The sequence below is a fragment of the Alosa pseudoharengus genome, unplaced genomic scaffold (assembly GCF_046254945.1).
Source record: "Alosa pseudoharengus isolate Yale_2024_CS ecotype anadromous, Long Island Sound unplaced genomic scaffold, YU_APseudo_1.1 YU_APseudo_1.1_scf_10, whole genome shotgun sequence".
Taxonomy (NCBI): domain Eukaryota; kingdom Metazoa; phylum Chordata; class Actinopteri; order Clupeiformes; family Clupeidae; genus Alosa; species Alosa pseudoharengus.
In genome coordinates, this window is record NW_027468565.1 from 12,957,991 (window position 1) to 12,984,409 (window position 26,419).

Below are 26,419 nucleotides of genomic sequence, written 5' to 3' on the forward strand. Positions count from 1 at the left end.
ATCTCTTATCTAAATCTGACCATGGAGTTGACTTTGGCGGAAAGCTGAAGGTGATTGCTGATAGGCTGTCCCAATCAGTGTCGCCTGCACAATCCAATCACGTTTGAGAGGGAAACAACAAATTGAGGGTTTCCGAGATTTTTCTTTTTTCCTTTTTTTTAGAAGTAGTAACGGGTACTCACGGTTATGAATAGAAATGTAGTGGAGTAAAGAGTACAACATTTGCCTGTTGTACTTGAGTAAAGTGAGTAGCCTACTGCCCAAAAATGATACTCGAGTAAAGTACAGATCCCTCAAAATTATACTCAAGTGCTCAAGTAAATGTACTCCGTTACTGTCCGGCTCTGTTTTTTAATATATATTATGAAATCAACTGTTAACAAGCGATAAGTGCTCTTTTTGTGCAAAAGTAGCCTAGGCAGTTTTAGCCTAGGCTACAACAACACCCAGGCTAACAGCCCATGTTTTTTTACGATCATAATGGCCCGTCATCATGTGCCCACCTTATCAATCACAGCAGCATAGTGTCACATTTGACCCTTTTAATTTGTTTATCAGTCACAGCATAGGGTCACATTTGACCCGATGACAATTCTTGCTTTGGCTCACTCAGTCTGAATAAACGAATGACGAAAAGTACAAATCAAATACATTTCTCAAATGTGTCTGTCACTTTTATAAACATTATGAAATGGTATGTGGTCCGTGTCATTATTAATGATATCCAACATTGGTATCCAATATAACAGTTCATATACCGTTCGAATGAGATCAATGATCAAGGTTTAGAGGTCTACTGACACAAAATAGGGATAGGCCTACACTGCCCTCGCGTGGACTAGGCTGGACGCTCAATGAACTTACACTTGTGCTCGATTCCAGTCTGTAGGCTATATCGTATCCTCAGCATGCAAGCTTATTGCTACAACATGAGAGCACTTCATTTCAAAACTGTTTTTTTAAATGTTTTTTTCATATTAGGAAATAATAAGTGAAGGTACAGATATTCTAAAAGTTACAACAACAACAACAACAAAAAATACCACTAATGCCGAGGCCATTAAGAATTTTCTCATCAGTCAAATGGTTTGCTCCAGAGCCAAGACAGATAAGATATTTCAAAGGTATTTCAAAGACATAGGCCATTTCCCAAGAGGACCCCTTCTTTTTATTGAACAAAAAAAGCATCAACTTAAAATACATTTGGATTGTTCCCATGCTATGTTATAGCCACACATTGTACTGGATACTAAAAACAAATTTTCGGCATTAGAACAAAATTTGGGATTGTTGACAATAAATTGGCATTTGAATAACATGTAGCTCTCTTCTGCAAAACATCAAGATCTGCTTTTGTACATTCACAATAATTATAATGGCATCGAGTGTTGACTAGACCACATGAAGAGGCCATTTTGGACAATCTGCACAATATCTCTAGATGCCAGGGCAATGGTTCCCTGGAACCACATTTTACTCAGTGATGGAAGCAGGTGGAAACATTCATACAAAACCATTTACGAACAGCAAACCAGTACAATGGACCCAGCTCTCCGACTCCATGTTATCAGTGAGATATACACAAGTTCCCTTAGACATCAGCATTTGTGATGCCTTTTATTTTTTGGTGTGGTTGGAACACACATCCTATAAAGTCACATCATAAGTGACTTGATGCACAACTGCAATTACTACACATACACTGGAAAATAACTATTTTGGTTACTGCTTTTGTCTCTTTTTTCCTTACAGGTGTGTGCATTCAAACATTAATGCCAACCACTAATATGGCATACAGACAGCATTTACAATGGCCAATGGCTTGTGATTTCCGAATACTTCCTGGTTTGGTGATCTTAAAAAGACAACAGACAGGAACAGTAACATATGAGCAGTGATGTCTAAACATATGGCTTCAGCATACAAATCCAGATCTTTGGGTGGTGATGGGGATGCGGGTGAGGGGCTTACAGCACTCTCTTTTGAAAAAGATATCCCCATGATCAGACCCATGTAACTGTACATGTAACCCGATAACTGTACATTATGTGAGGGTTTGCCTTCCAACTCTTTATAGGAACAATTCAAGTCTCAAGTTAGCGTGATTGTCCCATCTAGTGGTACTGGTAGGGGTTTACTGATAACAGTGACGAGAATTTAAAGAACTATGCAGACAACTGCAGGACTATGTCAGTTTTGTAATACCATCCTAAATTCAGTGATTTTGCATTAGAAATGGATGAAAAAAGAAATTACTAAAACAACACTATACATATCTATATCATGAAATACTAACTATGCAGTATATTTCAGATTACATTTAAGTTATTCTGCTTTCTGCTGCAGGAGGCAATGAGTGTAAAGAACATGTTGCTAAGTAGTGCTGGCACCCATGGGCATTGTGGGATAGTGAGGCTTTGACGGCAAACTTCTCCATCAACAGACACAGAGGAACGAAACCAGTGTCAATCTCTCATTTAAGTTAAGACCCATTGAGACAATCAGACTCTTTTTTCACCTTTTAGTAAAACATTGATGTTTGTTATTTAAGACAATAACTAACAAGCAAACCCAATTTAGTTCTGACTCCAAACATGTCTTAGAGACTTGCATTGTATGTTAAGGAAAGGCATTGCCATTCTTAGAAACTAAGCCTGACAGAACTATCCCATGATCTCCATTGGGAACAAAAACCATGGTAGTGAACCTTCATTATTGCATAGCAGCAGAAAGTCCTTCTATTAAACCCTAATGACATTTAAGTGCAATGGAAAAAGAAAACATACACTACCGGTCAAAAGTTTGGGGTCAGTTAGAAATCTCCATTCCACTCCATTATAGACAGAATACCACTCCATATATGCACATTATGTAATCTGAAAACTGCTGCCCTGATTTAAAAAAAACAAAAACAAAGCAACTGATCTCAGCTGGTATTCGGTCTATAATGGAATGGAATGGAAATTTCTCCCCAAAAGTGACCCCAAACTTTTGACCGGTAGTGTACATCAGAGCTTCCATCAAAGTTGCGCACCACACATCTCTTAAGGCAAAGAGAAGGGAGGGAAACATCTTCATCCAGAGACTCGTCCACTCACAGGGCTTACAATGGCCACTTCTCACAGAGTCTAAAAATATATTAGATTAGGTGATGCATTGCAGTCAGCCTCATTGACTTTGAGTATGGATTAGAGATTTGGTTCACTTACCTAAATGCTAGTCAGATGTGCGTGACATATGGCTTACGACTACATCTGCATTGGCAAGGATACTGCAATTAGTCTTGCTAGCCAAGAAATGCTAGTGAGAAATGGCCATTGTTTGCATGTATCAAGCTTTATATGCCGTTACTCCAGTTAACCCCCAAACATACACTCACTGTATCATTTCAAGTCAGCTTTCACAAATGGGTGCGTATGTATGCACACACATGCACGCACGCACGCACACACACACACGCACACACACACACACACGCACACACGCACACACAGACACAGACACAGACCTCACACTGTTTTTTCCCAATCTTTGAAAAATTAAGAGGTAATGATTTCTTGCGTGTTCACATATCCACAATAATTGACACCCGGCTATGTTCCCTATGAATCCACCTCACCACATCCCCGCTTCATTAAAACCACAACCTCACCTCCCCCCACCATAACTCTGGGTTGGTTAACCTCTGTAAATAGTGTTAACAGTGACAAGCCAACATTGGAATGACTGTTTTGGAGTAACACACACATACATACACACACACACACACACACACACAAACACACACACACACACACACATACACACAGCAGCCCACCTACACCCTGGACAGGATGATGTTAGTGGGGTTTCTGAATGTGGGAATGGCAGCGGCAGCAGCAACAGCAGCAGCAGAAGCTTGAGTGCTTCTGCCTTCCATCCATCTGTCCCCATTTCATCCACCTTTCCACCCCTTCACCCACCAGTCCCTCCATCCTTCCCAGACACAGTGCAGTGTGGGGTAGTGTGATCCCTTGCCGGGGCCCCCTCAGGACTTCCTCTGCCTCACTGCCTCTGTGCTGCCGTTGAGTTTGCTGCGTCCAGACGTGGTTGCTGGGCTACCGTTACCGTTGTTACTGTTTCCAAGGTGTCGTTCCCGCTCCCCTGTGCCTTCTTGTTTGCGCCGGCGGGTCTCCTTGTAGCGTAGCGTGATGTCTCTAATATGGGAACACACACACACACACACACAATCAGAGGGGTAGAACATAGCCAGTCACAGACACAGCATAAAACAGAGATGAAATTGAGTGAGCAAGTCAGTCTGGTAGTAGTGACCAGTGAAAACAGTTTGCACCTGAAAAAAGACAGGGAAGTTAAAGAATTAAGAAAATGCTAGGGTGCTTACTAGTGCTTTGTTGCTTTAGTACCAGCAGATCAATCAGTGGTTAAGTTATGGCCCATACACAGAGTGTGTGTGAATGTGCCCTGTGAGTTAAAGAGGCTGTGTCATGGGCAGTCAGACAAACACACCACAATGGCAGACATGAAAGCCTAAAAGTGGGAGGAGCCAATGTGCTGACTGACAGATGAAGGGATGTCAGTTATTCACTCTTCAGCATAGTGACTTGTGATTTACTGTGAATAGTGTGAATTGTGTATTTCTGCAAGCGTGGTCACATGTCAGGGTTCAAACTTGGTGCCGAGGGGGATGAAAGCCCTGTTAAAATTAGACCAAAACATAAACAGGAAAGAGCTGATGGGAAAAGGTCAGAGAGCATGCAGGATGATTTCTTTGGCCTGAGGAGACAGAGTGAGAAATGACAAGCGAGCGCCACTGCAGCAGGGGGAGCCACACAGCCTCCCCACACCTACCTTACTGCACATGGACATTGCCGCTGAGCGCAGGAAGGAAGGAAGGACGGACGGAGGAAGGGAGGGAGAGAGGGATGGAGGAAGGGAGGGAGGGAGGGGTGGATACAGGAGAAGAAAACAGACCACAAGCTTTAACATGCAGGGCTGGCACTCCCTCGGTCACAGAGGACGAGAGTGGAAAAAGACAAACCGGACCAAAAGAGGAAGCCAAAAGTCCCAGCAACAGGGATGAATCAAGCGCATCTACTGAAACGAAAATTTAAAAGGCTCGATTCTTAAAGCGTGCACCCTGGAGGTAGCCTGTGCATGGGTGGTATGTAAGCTGAAGTGATGCTGTTCAAATCACACAGGGAGCATTGCAATGGCCTCAATCTGGGTGGGCCACCAGTGTATAATAAGACAAATGAATCTTAATCTGCCTAATTAGAACACTTGCTGCTACAGACAAAGACAAACTGAAAGAGAAGGTGGAGGGCAGCTATGGGTGATTGCCAAAGCCCAGAACAGAAGGGGGGGGGGGCTTGCTTACCGGATAAAGAAGCGCCACAGTGTCCAGGTGAAGATGATGACAATCCCCAGGATCCAACACTGCGTGACGATGAAGGGGATGGGAAGTGTGATGGTGTGGAGGTCGTACTTCACCACAATGAGGAACTCGGTGACAGTGATGGCCGCCACCAGCCATGCCTGCTGGCCCAGCTTTTTATGGAACTTCCTGAAAGGATAAAGGATAACTGAGAACACTCCATAATGCTCAAGCCCAACGAATCGTTTTAACACACTTTTTAGAGAGAGAGAGAGAGAGAGAGAGAGAGAGAGAAAGAGATGCTGTGCAGCCTTTCAGTGAGCCTTTCACAACAGAGCAATTATGGGACTGTTGTGTTGACCTGCTGAGGAGCGCTTAGCTCTACGGGAGTGTACCACAGACTGGAGACAGGCTAGTCACCCTTGTATTTCATTATATTACAAACACCAAGCATGTCACCCAGCCCCACACTTACGGGTCATCCATGAAGTCGTAGATCTCCCTCATGGCCACCCCACCCACGTTGACGAAGAACACCAGGCGCAGCAACACCAGGTAGTGCTCCGGAGGCATCCACAGCACGAACTTCAGGTAGAAGGTGTTGAGCTCGGCCAGCAGGAACTACATAGACACACAAGGGAAAGGCAAAGAGTTATGCCGTACAACAACAACATGAGCGGGAAAGAGTTATTTGTAATCGTGTGTGTGTGTGTGTGTGTGTGTGTGTGTGTGTGTGTGTGTGTGTGTGTGTGTGTGTGTGTGTGTGTGGATTTACCATGAAAATGATGCCAAGTACTGCTAGCCAGCGACGAAGGTTTGATGCAGGCTTCCACTCAAATTTTACCCAGCTGTAGGGTGTGAACTGAAAGGCTATACGCTTGATCTTCCCTCTGTGGAGAAACACACACTCACAGATAAGTACTGGTAATCAGATAAACAATTTCAACAATAGATGCTGTTTAGCAGTCAGTCATTTGACAGCGTAATGAAATCACTGCCAAAATGACAACTGACTCCTGACTCATAGCAAATCTGCATGTGAGGAAAAAACATTCTTAGATCGAGGGCAGCTGCAATTTGAAAAGCCGTTGAAATGTGCCGCTCAGAATAGAACACTGGGAATGGGTGGGGGTGGGGGGTGAGTCGTGAAAGCAATCTGAAAAAAATCACACCGCAGGGACCTCACTAAATCAGCACAGGCCTTTTCAGACAACTTCAGCCGGGATGTTTTTCCTCTTTGTTAACATCTCACAACAGCTTTAACAGTCACTATATAAGATTCCAGACATATCTAAAAAATCAGATATGTTCCTTCCTATGTGAAAAGAATTGGGGCGTCACGATTCTCCAAATCCTCGATTCGATGTAATTTTCGATTTTAAAGTCGCGATTTGATTCGATTTTCTATCTTTTTTTTTATATTACTATTAATGCATTCCTTATATGTTATTTACTCTTTTTGGCCTTTTCCTTTTCTGTTTCGGGGGGCTTTTATTTTGAAACCGTTCCAACCGCGAGGTTGTAATGTAAACAGAACCAGAGCCTGTTTACGGAGAGCCGGATCACTCCCTATTAACTCCATTGTACCTGCAATCTGTTGCAGTTCCGCTAGGGGCGATCACGAATAAGTGCAAAAACAATGGGGGACTATGAAGCTAGACGGCTAAATGTGTCTCTTTCACCTGGTTGTCATTGAAAAATCAAAAGATTGGATTGTGGTTTCTGCAAGATCAATATGGATTATAGGTCAAATATTGAATGAACGAGTACTTACGTCCTTTCGATTTCTTACAGGTTGGGTCGTTGTTGCCCACAACTCACTAGCTTTCTGCTAATGAATGCCGTCAGACACATTTGAAAGGCTTTTTAGAACAAATAAGTGACTCAAAAAATATAATACTCAGCGGTGTGTATTTTCTCTGCCCCCTCTTTCGCATGCAACATTCAAATTTCTGGCCAAAAAATGATATCCCGAGAAAAGTGGATTTGAGGGGTACAGCTCCATAGACCTCCATTTATTCTGCACTTATTCATGTGGAACCAGAAAAGGAACTGCAACCAGTTCAGAAACCGGAAGTTTCCCGAGAGTGGCTGTTCTCCCCTTATTAGACATTCTCTGACATAACTAGCATTAGGCTAAAACAGAGACGTGAACATACAAGGATACAAGGAAGTTTATTGTCACATGCATATAGTTACTGGAAGTAAGAAATGCAGTGAAATTATGTCTGGTGTCAGCCTATTTGTGCATTTATGGGGGGGGGGGGGGGGGGGTAAAAAAGTGCAGTAGAAGAGGGGTTTAGTAGATTAAGTGGCAAGGGCTGCATAAGAAAGGTAGGGGAGGATTGGGATTGGGGGGGGGGGGGGGGCACCAACAAGGAGCACCCAAGAGCAACAGGGGCAAGGGAGAAAATAGTAAAATGAAACAACACAGAATGATAATTTGATTGTTTCAGCACACTCCGAAGAGACCCAAGGTTAGTGTTCATGGATCGATCATGTTCTTATCAATGTGCATTTTAAGCCTTAAAGTAACTTTGGACTGTAACTAGATCACCTTTTCACTTGCTAAGTTGAGTAGACTAGGCTAAGTAAGTTTTAATTGACGTAAATGGATGAATGAATACTTCCACACCGGTGATTTCAAAGTAGCAAGAGGGGCTTTGATTTCGGTAGGTTGATGTGTATATTTTAACTGGCTGCAGCCTAAAATTAGAGGAGTGTTGACGCTGCAATTCAGCACGTGCGTGTGTGTTTTTTGCGTCTTGGCATACATGCTGGACGTGACATTGAGGGTGTGGCTGCATCGTCGATTCTACTTTTAAGTTTGAAGTTCGAGATTGAGATGTAATTTCGACCGATTTCGATATAAAATCGAAATCGTGACACCCTTAGAAAAGAAGCACGGGGGAAAGCTGGGGAGGAGATTCTTACTTGTATGTGGGGATGTTCCACAGTCCCTGCCACTGGTACGGCTTCATAGAGAGCCAGCCCAGCGTTTTCATCCCACAGTAGATTCCCAGGCCATTGCACACCAACACATCCATTATCCACTACAGATAACGACAAGGATGGAAAGCAAGTATGAAGAAGGTAGAAGACCACAGACAGAGAATATGCAATTCTAATTGGAGAGAAGATGTCTTGTCTTTTAAAACCAACTCGCTTTGCTGCCCCCTCAAGTTCCCTGAGTGGAGTTTTCTGTTTCCTTCAGCTTTCATTCAAATCCTCTTTCTTTAGCTTTGAGTTCTTATGTCTACTCTGTTTGTGTTGTGAGGAGCCTTCAAAGGCTTTGCACTGCCTTGGAGGAAGCACCAAAGTGAGAAATCAACAGTAACATATTGTAATCTCAACACTGAGCTGCGATGCTGTGAATTAAAGAGCTTTGTGTTTCATGTTGAAGTGAGCAGTTGAACTAGTGTTGAGCTTAGTCAATTTACAGCCTAAGAGGAGTCTATATGTGTGTGTGTGTGTGTATGATGTTGTTCTGACTGTCACTCCAGGAATAAGACCATGCCAGCCAAATTCCCAAATTTACCCTTGGCTCGAGAATGTAGATTTAAGTTTCAGCTGAAAAACAAATTCCCTCATACTCCCCACCACTATGGATGGTATGAATACATCCTTCTGGTACATTTTCACATACTACTTACATGATCCCACCAGCATTCAGAGAAGTTGGGCAGCTGATGCTCCAAGCTGTACTCCAGGAACTCAAACATGACACTGATGATCATGCACATCCACCAGTCTCGGATCATCAGGGTCTGCATAAGCAACATACACAGTCACATGCACTGTCAAAAGAGTGTGTTCTTTCTTAAACTAACTTTTCCAGGAAATATGGCTGAGGTGACATTTATTTTATGACAACCTCATTAATCGCATCACGGCCTTCTTCAGGCTATCTAAAAGATATGATGCCAGGGATTGCACAGAAACGAAATAAGGATAAGAGTTCATTGGGAGTGGGGTAGTCTCGCCTACCTTAATGTACCAGCCAAGGAAATGTGCCGGAACGAAGCCATCCATCTTGTCCTGTTAGGAAGGAGCGCACGTAAAGAGTTTGAGCCAGTAGGTCTGCATGTCAGCAGAGGACCGCACTGTCCCCAAGCACCACTGCAGTAGGACCACAGCCATTAGAGTAACTCAATACAAGCCAGTGTCACAGAAGACCAAGGACAAAATCTACACCAGGCTTTCTAAAGACCTGGTAATAGGAAAAGCAGTTGACTTATCCAGTATAAACAATCTGGGGCCATATTGTAAAAACGAATCCCAAAACTTGTAGAGGTGTCGGATTATATAAATAAATAACAATGACCACCTGTCTTGTTTGGGTAACTTGGGGGCTTTAAAGGATGTGTTTTTGGAGAAGAATGGGAGAGTGGTGTGGTAGGGAGTGCTGCCATGTTTGTGCTGTGACGCTTGGCTAACTAGAGCAGTTCACAGACAGCACGTACACAAACAAGGAGGGAGGGGGAGAGAGAGAGAGAGAGAGAGAGAGAGAGAGAGAGAGAGAGAGAGAGAGAGAGAGAGAGAGAGAGAGAGAGAGAGAATGTGACCGGGAGGGAGAGAGAACGACATGTGCAGAGAACAAGAATGAGGGAACGAGTGAGAGAAGAAAACGAATATAGAAAACAACTGAAGGAGATTTGAAAGGGAAAAGAAAGATATTTGGACCGGAGCCTTGGCCTCCCACAGGGGATTCAACAAGGCTGACGCATCCCAGAGCCAGCAAGAGCTTAGAAAACTTCACCTCACCAACCCCACCCTCCCCAGACACAAAATCACCTCACAGACAGAATCGCAAGGGCAAAACGGAGCTTAAGAAAACAACAGCCATTAAGACTGAAGCAGATGGCATGACATACACAGCAAGGAGGGGGTGGGGGAGGATAGGGCAGGGGAGAGCACTCTACACGCAGTCCGGTGAGAGTACCGTGGAGGTGGGGAGACACGCTGAGGGAGGCAAGTGCAACTTCATGCTCCCCAGAGCCTCATCAGGCCACAGGCACATTACATTAGGGATGGGAACAGAGGAACGGAGGTGATGAAAACGAACAAAAAACAAGCCCAACAGCTCTTCTTCTTCTTCCACCTCTACAGCAAGACCTTTCACCTTCGGTGGTTTGATTGTTTTGATTGGTTAAGAATCAGCCACTCCATCAGCTTAGGGCTTTATTATTAACTGAGTGTGGTAATATTTAGAGGTCGTTGAGCTGTCAGGTTCCTTATAAAGGATATGCAATGGCATGTATGGCCAAAGGTCACTGGTGATGAAAGCTGTGGTTGCTATAGCAGATGCACTACCTTACCCAGAGGTTGTGGAAGGGGTCGGTGGTGTTGTCCGGATCATAGACATGGCAGTTGCCGCCATAGTCCCTCTCCGGCAAAGGCACGCCCAGCTTGGGATCGATGTACTTCATGAACTGCCGTCCGTCGTGCACCGTCTAGCCAAAGAAACGCAAAGAGGATTTGCTCCAAAATAAAAAACCTTTGGTCTGGTTTACTCAGAGCAGCTGTGACTGCTGACTTACTCAACAACACATCTAGGGTGAGGACAAAATGAACTTTCTAACGCAACAGATGTCCACTTTCTCCCTGTCTCACACATACTTAACAGTGGCCACAAAAAGACCTGTGTAGTTGAAACAGAGAGGCATTATAAAAACATTGCAAATTACATTATGACGGAAGTGACATTTTTGCTTTGGTGACTGTCAAAATCATTTGTAAGCAGGAAAAACCCTGAAGGGTGGGTGAGGTGGAGTGTGTGTGTGTGTGTGTGTGTGTGTGGGGGGGGGGGAGGGGGGAATATAAAGAGGAATTTAGAGTTGGTTGTCTGGAGGAACAAAAGGGTCATTAACCGACTACTTTTCCCTCCCACAGATGGGGAATATCATCTTACAAAACTCCTGAGACGGCATCATTAGTGTGACATTGTCCTGGTTTGTAATTGTCATGTCTGTGGTAATTTAACATGATAGGGCTGCCTCTTAACAGGGAGCCATAGCATTCACGCCATGCACTCCAACAATGCTATTTAGCATAACAAGATAGTTGACTATTAATGCATCATGAATGGACATGTCACCTTCTGAATGGAACCATCTGTGTTCCATAAATTAATCGTTGACCTGTCATATGGTCATTTCAAATAAGATGTAACTGGCGGGGGTTTACAAGATCTGTTGAGGGTCCAGTTGCGAGGCCCTTTGTGGGAGAGGGGGGCCTCTTTTGCTTCACGGCGCCTGACCGAGGACACAACACAAGGCTGACGAGGCTGCCTCCAGTCTGCAGTACACTCCCGTCGAGCACTCCTCAGCGGTTCAAAACAACAGCCCAGTGATTAATAATGCTGTGCAGCCTTTCAGCGGGCCTTTCACAATAAGCAGCCATTCATGAGATCGCTTTTGATTAGGGCCTCTGTGTGTTTGTGTGTTTTTGTGTGTGTGTGTGTGTGTGCTTTTCATTACTTAGTGGGGTAAGTTTGATTACAAGGTGGTGAATGTTTTCAGAGGGAGGGAGCGAGCGTGAGTGTGTGTCAACCGAGAGCAAACTGCAGAGGAAACAGCCTGCTGAGAGAGAAGCAAAGTTTGTGCTCTCGGCGTGTGTGTGTGTGTGCCAAGGTTGTGTGATTTATATCGTCATCTGGCTCACCTGAAAAAGGATAAAGATGAGGAAGAGTTCGTAGACCACCGTGACGCACAGCCAGAACCGCCAGTAGGCTGCAGGGGAAACACATGAGCAGCAAAGATGAGGACTGCACACACACACACACACACACACACACACACACACACACACACACACACACACACACACACACACACACACACACACACACACACACACACACACACACACACACACACGACAGAGCCTCTCATTGTTTAACACACCCTAAAGGGCTCAGAGTAACCATGGTTACTCTCATGTAAATAAAATAAAAATTAAAATTGGACCACTGATCAACAGCACCAGGCAACAAATTACACCTCGACTGTGTTCCCAGAAACCTAAAGCAGCCAGGGGGAGTAAACTCGACTGTAATGAAAGCATCTCGGTCAAAGCATAAGAAGCCCAGAGGGACAGGTAGCCATTTAGCTTCATGGTCTGTAGCTGTCCACTCTGCTTGAGTCTCACACCCAAACACAAGTCTTGCCCACTACATGTCTCTATGGTGGCAGAAGGGAAGCTTTCTTTGGTGGGCCCTTTTCAAGTCAATTCCACTTACCAATACTACTTTTCCCATACATGAGCACTAACCCAACTGCTCTGCTCTTTTTATCCATTCCCAGAGTTTGTCCATGATGACACTTTGTGGCAAATTACTGATGGATATCTGTGTGTAGAATTATCCATTCTGTGGCATAATAAGCACCTTCATGCAACACTGATCAGGCAGGTAGAGCTGGGAGAAACCACTCCCAAGGGAGGCAGCAAAGAGACAGACTGGCTTGGCCTGCTGAACCAGTCGAGTGACAGTTGCAACATCGTCAAGAGGCACCGGACTAAATAAGAAAACAACAGCCGTCTCTGTGTCACCATAATGGGGCGGTGGGTGCTGGAATCCAAGGGTGTCGCAACACATCAAATTCCACTCATGCCGCTCCTGTGACGCGAGTTCCCAAAACAGGAAAAATTAAGCGAGTACAAAAACGAAGTTCCTCTCCATTCCTTTCCCCCGAACCCCATCCCTACCTCTCCACCTTCTCCTCCTCCGCCGACGCCCTAAGCCACTACCTTAGGAGACATATGTGAATGCCCCAGTTTCTGCAGCCAAACACAATCCTGCTCCTGGAACTGATTCAGCTGAGGCTGCTTCACAAGAAACCACAACCTCTCTCTCTCTTTCTTTCTCTCTCTTGGTTCTCTCTATCTCTCTGTTCTCTCTCTCTTCTCTCTCTCTGTCTGTTCTCGCTCTCTCTCTGCTCTCTCTGCTCTCTCTCTCTGTGTTCTCTCTATTCTCTCTCTCTCTCTCTCTGTTCTCTCTCTTTCTTACAACCCAAAACACCAAAAATTGGGACGTTGTGTAAAATGTGAATAAAAGCAGAATGTAATAATCTGCAAATCTCTTAATCTCATATTTACTTGCAAAAAGGACACAGACGACGTATCAAATGTTGAAAATGACAAATTTGACTATTTTATGGAAAATATATGTTAGTTTTGAATTTGATACTAGCAACATGTTTCAAAAAAAGTTGGGATAGGGATAACAAAATGCTGGAAAAGGTTTGTAATGATAAAGAAAACACAAGGAGGAATGTTTCTCAACTAATTAGGGTAACTGGCAACATGATTGGGTATGAAAAAGAGCATCCCAGAAAGGCAGGATCTCTTAAAAGTAAAGATGTAGGGGTATTCATCACTCTGTGTAAACCTGTGTGCACAAATGATGAAGCAATGTCATTTTAATGCTTCTTCATCATCTACAGGACATAATATTATAAACATTCAGAGAATCCAGAGAAATCTTTGCAAACAAAGGAAAGGGCTGAAAAACAAATTGGATGGCACTGCATCAACACCAGACCTGTTTCCACACCTGTCATTGTATGGGCTCAGGACAACCTCTGATAAACATTGTCTATGTGCACAGTTTGATACTGAATTCAAAAATTGCAGCCAAAATTGTAACAGCCCAAATTGTATTGAGACACGATACAGAAAATACCACCGTCTTATCTGGGCCTGAGCTTGTTTAAAATGGACTGAGGTAACATGAAAGAGGGTCCTGTGGTTAGACCAATTAAAATGTGCCATTCTTTTTGGAAATCATGGACTCATCTGGGCTAAAGAGGAGAAGGCCTATCCAAGTATCCAACCTATCCAACTTGTTTTAGTGATCAATTCCAAACCCAACTTCTATAACAGTGTGGAGGAGCATTAGTGCCTACAGCATGGGCATCTTGCACATTTGGCAAAGCACAAGTATTATTATCTCCACACTAGTGGTAATGCAGTTTTGCATGGCCCCAGAAAATTATGCTGTTTACAAAGAGCCACTCATGATTCTAATGAAGAATCTAATCAGAATGCAAAGACAATTGCAGTCAAAATACAGAACTGTGCACATTTCATGAACATCTTGTATAAAACCAATACAAAAAGTAATGCAACTTGCAATAATTATACTTTTTTGAGTATTGTAATTATACTTTTTTGAAAATTATACAATTTAAAATAAAACTTCTCTGCTAATATGCTTACTTTGTCAAATAGGCCTATCAGAAACATGCCTTATTGTTATTGTGTGGTTTATATGACGTTAGTGGTAGGCTAACAACTTCATGTGGATGTGGATGTCTTGTTAGCCTGCCATGAGCTTCGGTTCGGTTCGCTAGGCAAAACATTAACAAAAAAGTTTGTTTTGGTGCACTGATGACAGTCAGGATCATTTCTAACTAGCCAGCTAGTATTGTTCAGTTTATGTCTATAACATGTTTTACTTGCTACCTGGATAATTTCAGCGAATATTCTTAAGGTGAGATGAATGATAAGATCATTAAACTTCACTGTGTTCGGGGGGTTGCTAACTAAAGACATCACCTACTAGCCAGCTAGTTACAGCTGTTGAACAATCTCAATAGAATGGTAAATCCCTTTCAATGCAGTATCCCTTTTATCCTTAACTAAAGAAACAATTTAAGGTATTCTGTGCAACACCCTTAAATAAACCCCTTACCTCAGGAGAAATTAAGCCTTAAGGGTCATACTTACTTCAGACATACATATAAGGGTCATACATACTTCAGGGGAAAAACTTAGGGTGTTTTGTGTTTACCCTCACTATGCCTCGCAGTCGCACCATGCCTGCATGTGAAAAAAGTCCGGCGCAGCGTTCCAAACGTTGTGTAATCAAATACACCGGTATGGCGGTATATTAAAAATTCATATCATAACGAAAATATACACCGGTATACGGTGTGAACCGTTATACCGCCCAGCACTATGCAGGAGTGATGATGGATCCTACCTGGGTGTGGTCTGGTGAAGGGTCCATCCTTGGCTTGGGTCACTCCAAAACAGAGGAACACCAGAATGCTGGCAATAATCCCCCTGGAGAGGAGATCAGAGAGAGCCATCAGACATGTGCAATGAACACTGGGACAAATAATCTTTTGAGGAATAACATATTCTAGTAGAAGTAAAACCTAAATCTGATTCATGTTTTAAATAGTTAAGTAGTCACTTAAAGGTGCTCTAAGCGATGCCACGCGTTTTTTAGGCTAAAACATTTTATGTCACTTACTGCAAACATCACCTAACCAACCGCTAGCTGTCTGTGTCCTGAGTACACTGTAAAAAAACGCAATCTCTGTGGACAGCTCAGGCTTCAAAAACGGCAACAAAAACAACCTGGGCAAACCTAGCCCATAAAAACGAATTCTTCCAGCAAATCACAGACGAGATGCGCATTTAGGAGAGTTTCAATTCAATTGCACGGGAGCAGCACGTGAGGGAGGGGGAGGAAGTAGCGAGCTAGCTCTCTGTTTTGTTTGAAAGTCAACAGAAGTGACGTTACCCAGAATTGCTTAGAGCACCTTTAAGCACGTTTGAAGAAGGAAAAAGATGTTTGGTGGTCTAAATGGGAGGGGGAGGGGGGGTAATAGGGTTAATATCATTTTTGTTTGTTCTTATGGGAAATGTCAACCATATGCTTGAACTTACAGCTGTGTTCATAACTAGGGATGCATCAATACCGATATTGGGCCGATACTGTGCTCATATACTTATATTATATACTAATATTATATATTATATACTAATTAGGGCTGTCAAAATAACTGATTAATTTCGATTAATTAATTTGAGAAAAAATAACTGAATAGAAAAAAATTAGTGCAGATTAATTGATTCCGTATGACCTTTGCCCCCGAGCTGTTCTAGTCTGTAAAAATTAGACTGTAAAATGAAGGAGAGAGAAAAAAACATGCTGCCTGGATCATTGATTGGAACATTTACTTTAAAAAAATTGGCCTGATGGTGTTAATAAAAAATAAAGTGTTGAAAATAAAGTCCTCTGCAATGTCTGCAGCAAGGAATTTGCATATCACCGGAGTTCATCAACTCTATTGAGGGGAGTGTTAATTTATTTTCATAGTGTCCCCTAGGTTATATCTGTGGCCTGTGAAATGCCTTGTATGTGCAAAAAAAACTTCTTCCCGAAGCACTTTATTTTGAATTTATTTGAATTTGAAGCACTTTGAATTTATTTCCTCAGCATATTAGGTCATATCATAGATTATTATGGCAATTATTTGAACAGTGACAATAATAATAAAAGAGTTTTTGAACTTTAATGTCACTAATGCTGATTATTCAATGATTCATTTGAATTTAAATATTTAAAATACTTTCACAGCAAAAATTATATATGGGATTAATTTAGATTAATTAATCACAGAGTATGTAATTAATTAGATTAAAAAAAAATGTTTAATCGATTGACAGCCCTAATACTAATATTTTCACTGTTTTCCCTAAAGCACAGTAGCGTAGCCGCTACCCTTAAGAAACTGCCACTATGCTTTTATGTGCTGTTGCTATGCTTATTTTGATCTTTTACCACTGACTTCAAAAACATAAAACTAGCAAGATTTATGGATCTGTGTTGAATCTTTGCAGCCTAATACCCTTGCAAAAATGGTTCTCAATTGAAACTATAGCTCACCTACTCTATGCAAGTGGCATACAATTTGTTGAGTGTATGTACTTATGCATAGCTACTAGCTAGTGTGTTGGTGTACACTTCACCCCGCTAGTTGGGGAAATATAAACAAACTTTGTGGAGGGACGTCTAATTTGTGTAGCATTTTGTTCTGTTGCATTCTGCATTTTTTCCTGAGAAATACTGTATGTTAGCCTTTCCTACTTAAACTCCAGACCGTAGTTGGATCATTATAGGACACTATAAGACCGAAGCCAGCGCCCAATTCACTTCAACTGCAGGTTGTGAGCAACAGCAGACACAAGGTGAAGATATAGCTTCAGTTAGAGAAACTGCAGCTTTTTTCAATAACGTATAGTTTAAAGTCTCCTTCACCAACTCTGCTTTGGTCGCAAACGGCCATCTTTTTCTTTCTCACCCACTCTATCACTTCACATTCTATGCATTCTAAGTTGTTCTCAGACCACTTTTACAAAGCTCTTTACAGTCTAGTTGACTTGTCATTTTTGTAGCCCTATTTGATTTGAGTGACTAGGGGGAGATAACTAGGCCTCGCCCGCCTAGTATTTCAACTAATTTTCATCTCACTGAGATCCTAGTCCGGCCTCTCTCAAAGCATTTGCAGCAAGAGGTATGACTTTCGAAATTGAAATTGGCAGTGGTAAATAGTAGTAGCAACGTTTGCAAACATTGTTTCCTGACTGCCAATGTGGTTTATTATGAGTTTGCTAAGGTTCAATAAGTTTCCCTGATCAACGTGAATGGTTAAGCTAGACTAATGATTTCAAAGTTAACGCATAGTCAACGCATAGTAACGCATTATGATGCTAGGAATCAAAACATTTAGGCCAGTTGCTGTTTAGTGCCAGTTAGGAGACCTGTTTAGTGCCAGGAGGCCTGTTTTACGCAGAAAGTTTTCTTTATGATCACTCATGTTTTCTTTAAAATAATGGTACATATTTTATACATCCTGCCAGGGAACATAAGGCCTATCTCTACCTGTTTACCCTTAGTGCAATATGCTGATAGACAAAGGCCAATGTCCCTTAAAGGGATATTCCACCATTTGGGGAAATACACTCATTTTCCACCCCGCCTTGAGATAAACAATTGAGTTTTACCTTTCCCCAGTTCATCCAGCCGTTCTCTGAGTCTGACAGTAACAATTTCATCTCCAGCTCATTGAATCAGATTAGACCGTCAGCATCTCTGCTATAAACGGTCTAATCTGATTCAATGAACTGGAGCTAAAAGTGAGAAGGGAAAGGTAAAATTAAATTGTTTAACTCAAGGGGAGGTGGAAAATGAGTCTATTTCCCCAAATGGTGGAATATCCCTTTAAGTGTCCTTGAGTTGAGGGGTGAGCAGGGGTTATATTGTAACATGCAAGAGGTGTATGTGTCTATGAGGGAGGGAGGGATGGAGATTGAGAGAGTATGGTCAGGAACAGAGAAATAAAGAGACAGACAAAGAGAGAGAGAGAGAAGGACAGAATGAGAGAGAGAGAGCAGTAACAGAGGAAACAGAGCTGAGGGATTAGATCAGGTGAGGTCATAGGCAGCATAGGACAGAGCCTGGCTGTGGGCTTGGTAATCCTGAGCCTGGGTTACGCTGACCAAAGCAAATCCTGTTAGTGGAGATGGAGTGCAGCCCGAACAACCCCCCTCACACTTCCACCCACCTACACCTCCACCTACGTCGCCTCCTCCACCATCCACATGGCTATTTCTGGCCGGGGCTACACCCACACACACTTCCTCTGGCCAGGAGGCCCTTGCTGGCACTGCACTATACAGTGTGGATTTGAAAGGCTCACATGCCCACCAGCACACCAGAGGAAAGGAGAGGATGGGTTTCAGGAACCACCAAATGAACAAAACCATCCTCAGAACTGTCCATCTGTCTACATATCCCCCTACACAAGCCTCGCTAGCCACTCTGGAAAACGCATGAGTGTGTTTGTGTGCTCACATGTGGCAGCTTTGCATAATGTTATCATAATTATGACATATAAGGGCTCTATGAATTCCACAGTTTTTAACACAGAATGAATTTGACATGTGCTAATAAGATGACAGGAGAGGAGATAAATGCATTCAGTAGCAACATTTTTGCTTGTGTGAGCATCACAGGCTAATCATAAATGTACCGCTAGCCAAATATAATGAAACAAAAACTTTCCAAAACTCTCTTGTTGGTTGGTTTCCAAACAGGAATATGGCCTGTCGTTGTAGACTAACAGGAGACTAAGGCCCAACCCATTTCTCGCCTTCGCCCAACTCCTGTTTTTTAGGTAGGAGTGTCCCGATTCTCTTTGAGATAGAGGGGTAGGGGCAAAGTATTAGGACTACATGGCCCTTCAAAAGAAGATTTTTCAGAGACACGCTTTTTCCCAGAAAGCTTCACAAACACATGGATGGAATAGTGCAACCTGTGCATGGAAAGAAGTCCACAAATGTTTGTATACTTTTCTAATAACCATGCAAAAGATTTTAAAATCCATCAAAATATCCGAGTTAATTATGCAAAGGAATTAGAGATCAGGATTATGATTAACGACCACTAATCACCATGTTAGAACTTCATATAGATAATGCAATTCATGATTGACAGTAGACTTCTGAAAAAATCTAGCGGCAGTCCTGTCCTGCATTTCCCTGGTCATCTGGTACCAGTGCAGGGTAGACATTTCTACATGCAGGACTACACTCAATCAGAATATCTTTGTTTATCATAAAACTTTTATTATAACACACATTTTAGGGGGAAAAAAACACTATACACAAGGTCAATACAACTTGTACAACAATAAGTAGGCTTGGCCATTTCTAGAGGCAGGACTAGCCTACAATTAAAGGTTTTCTGTTCCATTCCATAAGGGAAATATGTCAAAAACCCTACCTGTTTGTTTTAAATGGCAAAGGCAAAAGGAAGGGCAAGGCCTAGGTACATGGGTAAAAAATCAGATGGAATTGGGCCTAAAACTTACCCGGGAAATCCAGAGTTTTCGCAAGAGCACAATGGAATTGTCTCTGCGAGACAATGAGCAATTGATGCACGTTACTTTTACCCCTTGCATCCCGTGGAACCAATCAAATTGGCGTATCTGATATATGCGGGCCAGAGGCTTCTAAACTGACAACAACAGCGCTGCAACATTGGAGGTCAGTAAACATTGGTTGTAGTGTTATCCAATTGCGTCGAAGTCCGGAATCATTCAGAGTAAGCATTGGTCTAGTGTTATCCAATTGTGTGCAGTGAGATTTTCAAATGCATGCATGCTCTTTCTAGATTACCAGGGTCTGGATTTTCCAGGCTACCTAAAACTGGCCACTGGGCCACAACTAGTCTGTATTTGGGGTTATACTAGCACTGCTATCCTAGACTTCCTACCCTCCCCAACAAGATATGTATGTAAAAAGCACAATAGCCCCACCCTATTTTTTAGTCACCGATAGCCAAAACTCTTTATTGACTATTAACCGTTAACCAACATGAAAATGTAGGCCTATTTAGAATGGATACGTGACAGTGACATAAACTAAAAGAAATATATTTTAAAAGCTTTAGAAATTAGAAGTGATATATTTTTTCAAGTGCAAATAATTCACAACCCATGTAAATACTGAGCAAGAAGTTGACAGACATCTTGCTTGCGCGATCAACAAAACAGATTAAAAATTAAACAAACATTTAATCCTCCAGCACAAATGCGCTTAAATGACAGGTCTGGAAGCCTATATTCTGTATTACATAGAAAATATTGTTAAACTCCCTATTGCCTATTAACAGCAAGTAGCCGAGGCAGACACACTTTCTAATGTATAAGAATGTTAGAGTGATGCAACGAAAAAACAGTTCTGCTGTCGGGTATGTTGAATATAAACCTGTAAGTAGCCTTCCTTTTTTGACTGGACAGAAGATTAATATTAATGAAATTGAAATTGACCATCACACTGTGGGGACGTGGAAAACGACCCTGTGAAATCTGACCTTTTGGTGTTGTACGCCGTGTCCTGTGGTGTCTCCTCCAGCAGTGTGACGTACACAAGGGCACAGGTGAGGATGAACAGCACCGTGACTGTGTGTGCTCTCCTACAGAGTCAGGAGAAGAGAGGGAGAGAGAAGAGAGAAGAGAGGGAGAGAGAGAAAGAGAGAGAGAGAGAGAGAGAGAGAGATGGAAAGGGAGATGGAAAGGGAGAGAGATCACAGGCAGAGAATCAGGTGATGTGGCATATAAACCTTTCCACTTCATTTGATTAAGTGCAACAGTCCTGCCCTTCAACAGACTCACATCGTACAGGCTTAATTTCCTCTACATCTGCAGTGGATATCAGCTTTTGTTTACACTAAAGCTCTTTTTCCAAACATTCACATTGGAAAAAATAAACACATTTCTCCTTCTATCTTCACCCATTAAGACAAAGCTTCCTATTATTGTCACTTTGGACAAAAGTGCTTCTTTAATGCACATGCAGGATAAAACATTGAAACACTTACACTAATATTTAGAAGCCTAAAACTATAGATTGTCTGGTAATGGTGGGTAAGATTCTTACTTTCTAAATTAGAACAGGCTTCAGCACAGGTTATGTCATTTATATAACCTCAGGTAGCCTAGCTCAAACTTCATAGACACACAAGAAATGCTAGGCTCAGATACACTCAGGCATACCTGTATAATTAAGGCATTCAAAGCTCCTACTTCTATGTCTACAGCTTTTGAAGGACAACTGCTATCATAGGATGTTTCACAAAAAGCAAGGCTATGCAAACAGCCATATCTCTAATTTGCTCTGTTTTCAGGCCCGGAGTGGTATATCATTAATGCGCTTCAGGGTTATTCTGCGCTATCATTCAGGGTCATCTCTACCTCACCAGTCCTTATTCACACATGCTGATAGCTAGGACCTACCCTGAAACTAATTTGTATAAGCCCATACAGTCTAAGGACAACAACTGCATCAGTTAGCAAATCAATGATGGTTAATCAAAGAGGACACAGGCACAAGAGAGACTAGTCAAAATAGCGGTGGAGAAATTTGAAGTCTGAAGTTTAACTAGATTTGAATGATCCTGAGCAGATTCATTTGACCCTATATTATCTCATTTTACTCCTTGGTGAGATTATAAGTGTCCATATTAATGAAGCATGCAAGCACTTATTCACGCTGATAAATGCAGGTATGTTTTACAATGCAATCTTTGGAGGGCTAACCGATGACACTAGCAGTAGCTGGGAACCTGTTCATCTGGTGAGAATTATCACTGCACCCGTTGCCTGACAGCAAAAACAGCAACTGAAACAGCAGCAGCCTGACTAACCTGACCAGGCAGCCACACCTACACTAGGCCAGTATGCAAGTGTTGAGAGGGGCTCTTAACTGTCCATGTCTCTGTAGAATAGAGGTATATTTAGCTTCTCCGGTATCTGAGACCCAGAAATTAACAGACAGAGCTAACCATGCCCAACATGACTGGTCCAATGCAAATATGAGAGGTAGACTACTAAACTCTAGCTAAGTCTGCTGTTAGACTACAAGACTCAATTGCATTTGGTGCGCTATGTGCTATTCCAGACCAGTTCAAACTCATGAACAAATCTTGTAGGAAAACATTGTGTCATGTGTCTAGCCTAACACACAGAATACAGCTGCCTGTGTGAAATTGTTCTTGTCTGTCAAGGAGACAGGGACATTCCTAGTGCATAAAGCCCAAATCCAACAAACTACAGTAGACCAAGACTTCAATCACAGCCACCTGCTACCTGCAGTGCCTCCACAAGAAACACTAGGGAGATTGAGAGGGCATAGAGTAAATTAGAGTTGTATGCTATGGAGATAATAAGCAAATGCCCACATAATCAACAGCATCAGACCTCTGTAAAGCCTATAACTGTTCAATAACCTATAACGATAACAAATGAATAGGATCAATACCGTCCATAATCAACTTGTTTACTTATCAACGTTCAAAGGTGAGAGAAGCAATATCCTATCATAAGCTACCTGATGTAAACATAGATAGATAGATAGATAGATAGATAGATAGATAGATAGATACTTTATTGATCCCCAAGGGGAAATTTAAGAATTCAGCCTATGCTTGCAGGGGCCACATCTTCACATCTTACCAGAAAAATGTGTTGGTCCCGTCGTCGAATACTTCACTCTCGGTTGTCCGCCGCGACAGGTTTTCCTTAGACGTCTGTTTACCAGATTTAGACTTGCTGGCTGGCACTGGGGTATGTGATGCGTCGTGAGAACCGGAGGACGGTGACGGATCAAGTGACCCGTTGTTGACCTGGTCCTCCGGTGTTGCAGCAGGTCTTCCGGCGACAAAGGCCATGGCACCTCTTTTCGACTCAGGTTTCGCCATCACCACTTAGCTGACACGGTCTCTGATAAGCTGCCAACATCCAAACTTTATTCTGTTAGTGTTTTGGATGTGTCTCGTTCATTAAAACTGATCTAACGGGTTGAACGTTAAGTAGAACATATTTCACATTAGGGCACATAGACTATAGCATGACCTTGTAGAAACGGCACGAACGCTTATTATTGACATGTTTTGTGAGACCACGTATATTAGCCTAGCCTGGATAAATACATCTGGCTACAAGAGTGTGACGATAAAAATACGTTAACATTGGATTTACAATAGAATTCACTCGCAGTATCAGTGAGCTGACTATCCATCATACAGTGTTGTCAAAAATCAGTGTTAGCTACAAGTCGTTATTAAGCAGTCTATTTGGAATTCAGGTTAAACGGACTATGAGAAAGATTACGACCAACTCACCACTTCACACAAATCCTACAGACGCAAATGTCCACTGAATGTTACAAATGATTCCAGTCATCAATCCAGTGTCTTGTCCTGTGGTACTTGTAAACTGAGATACCTCGGCTACCTTCCCAGCTTAGATCGCGCCGTGGCAGCCTTCCTTACAAAACCTCCTTCGACTTTCGTTAAGCCAACAACAATTCGTAAAGGTTGCAACACAGAGGTGTGTGGCATTGACTTGATAGGTCACTTTCTAGCTAGCTTACAGACCACATATCTTTGCGATTTCTATGACAAGCATTCCAATATTTTAATAACTTTCGTTAGCGGGTTGGCTACTTAAGTCACTGACATACAATGTAACTAGCTAACTTACATTACAACCATCCTAGAGCGAGTTAGCTAGCACAGGATAGTTCAACATGCTAACGACAGAGAACGCATGCGACTGGCATGGCCCCACGATTACTTTGTCCACTTCAGTAATAATCCGTTTCGACTTTTGGGAAATCATTAACAATGTAGCCCGGTGCCCAGCAGAAAACTGCAGCACCACAAGTCTGGCTCACGTTGGAACGTTTGAGTTGCAGCTCTGGGCTACAGATTGTACATGTGAGAGACACATTGTACAGTTGCCAGGCTGATAATTTGCTGTCAGTCATGAAAAAAATCTTGACGGCGCACGGATTTCGTCACTTCCGTTTCTTCCGTTCCAAGGATATTTAAAGTTGAAGAAGCCTATTCTTGTGGGTCCGTGTACCTTCTGTTCATTTGATTTTCAAATTCGAAACGAAAATTGAAAATCGAAAAACGACCTTATATCTGTATTTTTTAAAAACAAAATAGGAAATTTCCTCGTGTTTTTGTTTTGGATATTAAACTTTGTATCCAATCCAAAATCCGCACAACAATAATGTGAAATCGGCACTTTCCTCAATTTTTCATTTGGCCTATCCCCTAGGCTGTCCTACATTGAAACCTATGACGTTTTAATTAGAGACATGTTTGTAAACAAGCTAACTTACGCAGAAATGTCAGCTACGTTGTATCAACTAGGAGCAAGAGACATGTTTGTAAACAAGCTAACTTACGCAGAAATGTCAGCTACGTTGTATCAACTAGGAGCAAGGGGAGTGGAAGCCGTAGAACGCAGAGCTGGAAAAAATCTGACAACAATTCACTGGCCTAGCATGAGGCACGAAAAATATGCATTTGGGCTCCTCTGTTGCTCCTCTGTATGCGCGACTAGCCTATCGTTGCCTGTATTATGTTGGTAAAGGAGAATAGTAATGGAGAAAGAATCGAGAATGAGCTGTCCTTGCATTGGGGCGGGGGGGGGGGGGGGTGCACGTGATAAGGCCTAAGGAAGCTAGTAGCCAGCTGAACAAGGACGTAGGCTATTTGGTTATGGTTATGATAATGGTATTTCGCAGATGCTTCTGTTCAAAGTGACATAGGCCTACAACTAATTTATATATTCATATTGTAACAACTGAGGCAACAAGGTTCAAATCGGTACATTTATTGGGTCAGGAGCGGGGAACACAGACAGGTCAAAACATCATTATAGAACACACAAGGCTAGTCACTAACACATGCACAATACACGAACGGGTAGACACAACAGACATGAATAAACACATGAACACACAACAAACACATGAACACACAACCATATGGGTACAACCAAGGGAAGACTACACATGCTAACACACCACAAGGTAAATGCAAATACAGCTAGGCCTTCTAAAACCGATAGCCTATATCACATTCCAACATGCACATATGGCATTATAGGAGTCCGATACAACGAGTCAAACGCACCGACGTTACATTTTTTTCTTTTTTTTTTGCAGTTTAAACTGTTAAGCTAAGCCTATACTGTAGCAATTATCCATTCGGGCAGTGGCAAAAAAATGCTGTCAGCATGCAGTAGCTTGTTGAGTGCGTGGTAGCTTCGTGTGCCTGGGTTTTCATTTTTAACTTGAATAATGACTAATTGAAATTACAATATTGAAATTCAAACCCTCATTGTATATTTGATTATTTTTTCCACAAAATGCTTCAAAATTTGTGTTTTATTTTTCTCTGGGAAGTACTGTGTTAGGTAAAGGTCTTCAAATCCGTTTTTTGATCACTGTTTCAACCTTGAAAATCAAATGAACAGAAGGTACACGGACCCTTGTGGAATCTGAAAAAATGCCTCCAGACAGTTTTGCAGCCTCAGAAATGGTACTCCATATTACCATACAGTCACCTTGCTAGTATTTTGTTACTGTGAAAATGGCATTATGCTAAAAATGCTCAAAAGGAAGATGTGGCAACGAAAACATGAATATTGCTAGCCCCCAGGGCTACTGTTAATATTTCAGTGGCACGCTGCAACTTTCACAGGAAAAGCGTAGCCTAACTGTACCTTTAAATGGGCGTCTTTCGCCATCGTACCACCCTTGCATAATGAGGTGAATAACAAACCTACTGGTGATCAATTATTTAATCCAGGCCACCTACAGATGACACATGTGAGACGTTACTTAAAAACTAGAAGTCAAGATCACTAGCAACACTTCCAAGCC

The 26,419-nt window shown here is 42.3% G+C and overlaps 1 protein-coding gene across 1 annotated transcript; it reads right to left on the minus strand.

Moving 5' to 3' along the window:
* Nucleotides 1-1,145: 1,145 nt before the first annotated feature.
* LOC143100754 (phosphatidylserine synthase 2) lies at nt 1,146-24,489 on the minus strand. The gene is made up of 13 exons (XM_076264196.1): nt 23,859-24,489; nt 23,191-23,465; nt 21,051-21,152; nt 15,363-15,445; nt 12,041-12,108; nt 10,696-10,830; nt 9,365-9,415; nt 9,031-9,144; nt 8,312-8,430; nt 6,153-6,267; nt 5,853-5,998; nt 5,381-5,566; nt 1,146-4,196 (listed from the first exon to the last, which is right to left on the minus strand). Exons 2-13 carry the CDS (start codon nt 23,433-23,435, stop codon nt 4,028-4,030), a joined length of 1,533 nt encoding a protein of 510 aa, XP_076120311.1. The 5' UTR covers nt 23,436-23,465; nt 23,859-24,489; the 3' UTR covers nt 1,146-4,027.
* Between the last annotated feature and the right edge of the window lie 1,930 nt (nt 24,490-26,419).

Coding starts and splice junctions, on each gene's coding strand:
- LOC143100754 (XM_076264196.1), bottom strand. CDS start 23,435: ATGGCGAAACCTGAGTCGAAAAGAGGTGCCATGGCCTTTGTCGCCGGA. Junction 9,416..10,695: donor ACCCCTTCCACAACCTCTGG/GTAAGGTAGTGC, acceptor CCTTCCTAACAG/GACAAGATGGATGGCTTCGT. Junction 6,268..8,311: donor TGGAACATCCCCACATACAA/GTAAGAATCTCC, acceptor GTTTCTCCACAG/AGGGAAGATCAAGCGTATAG.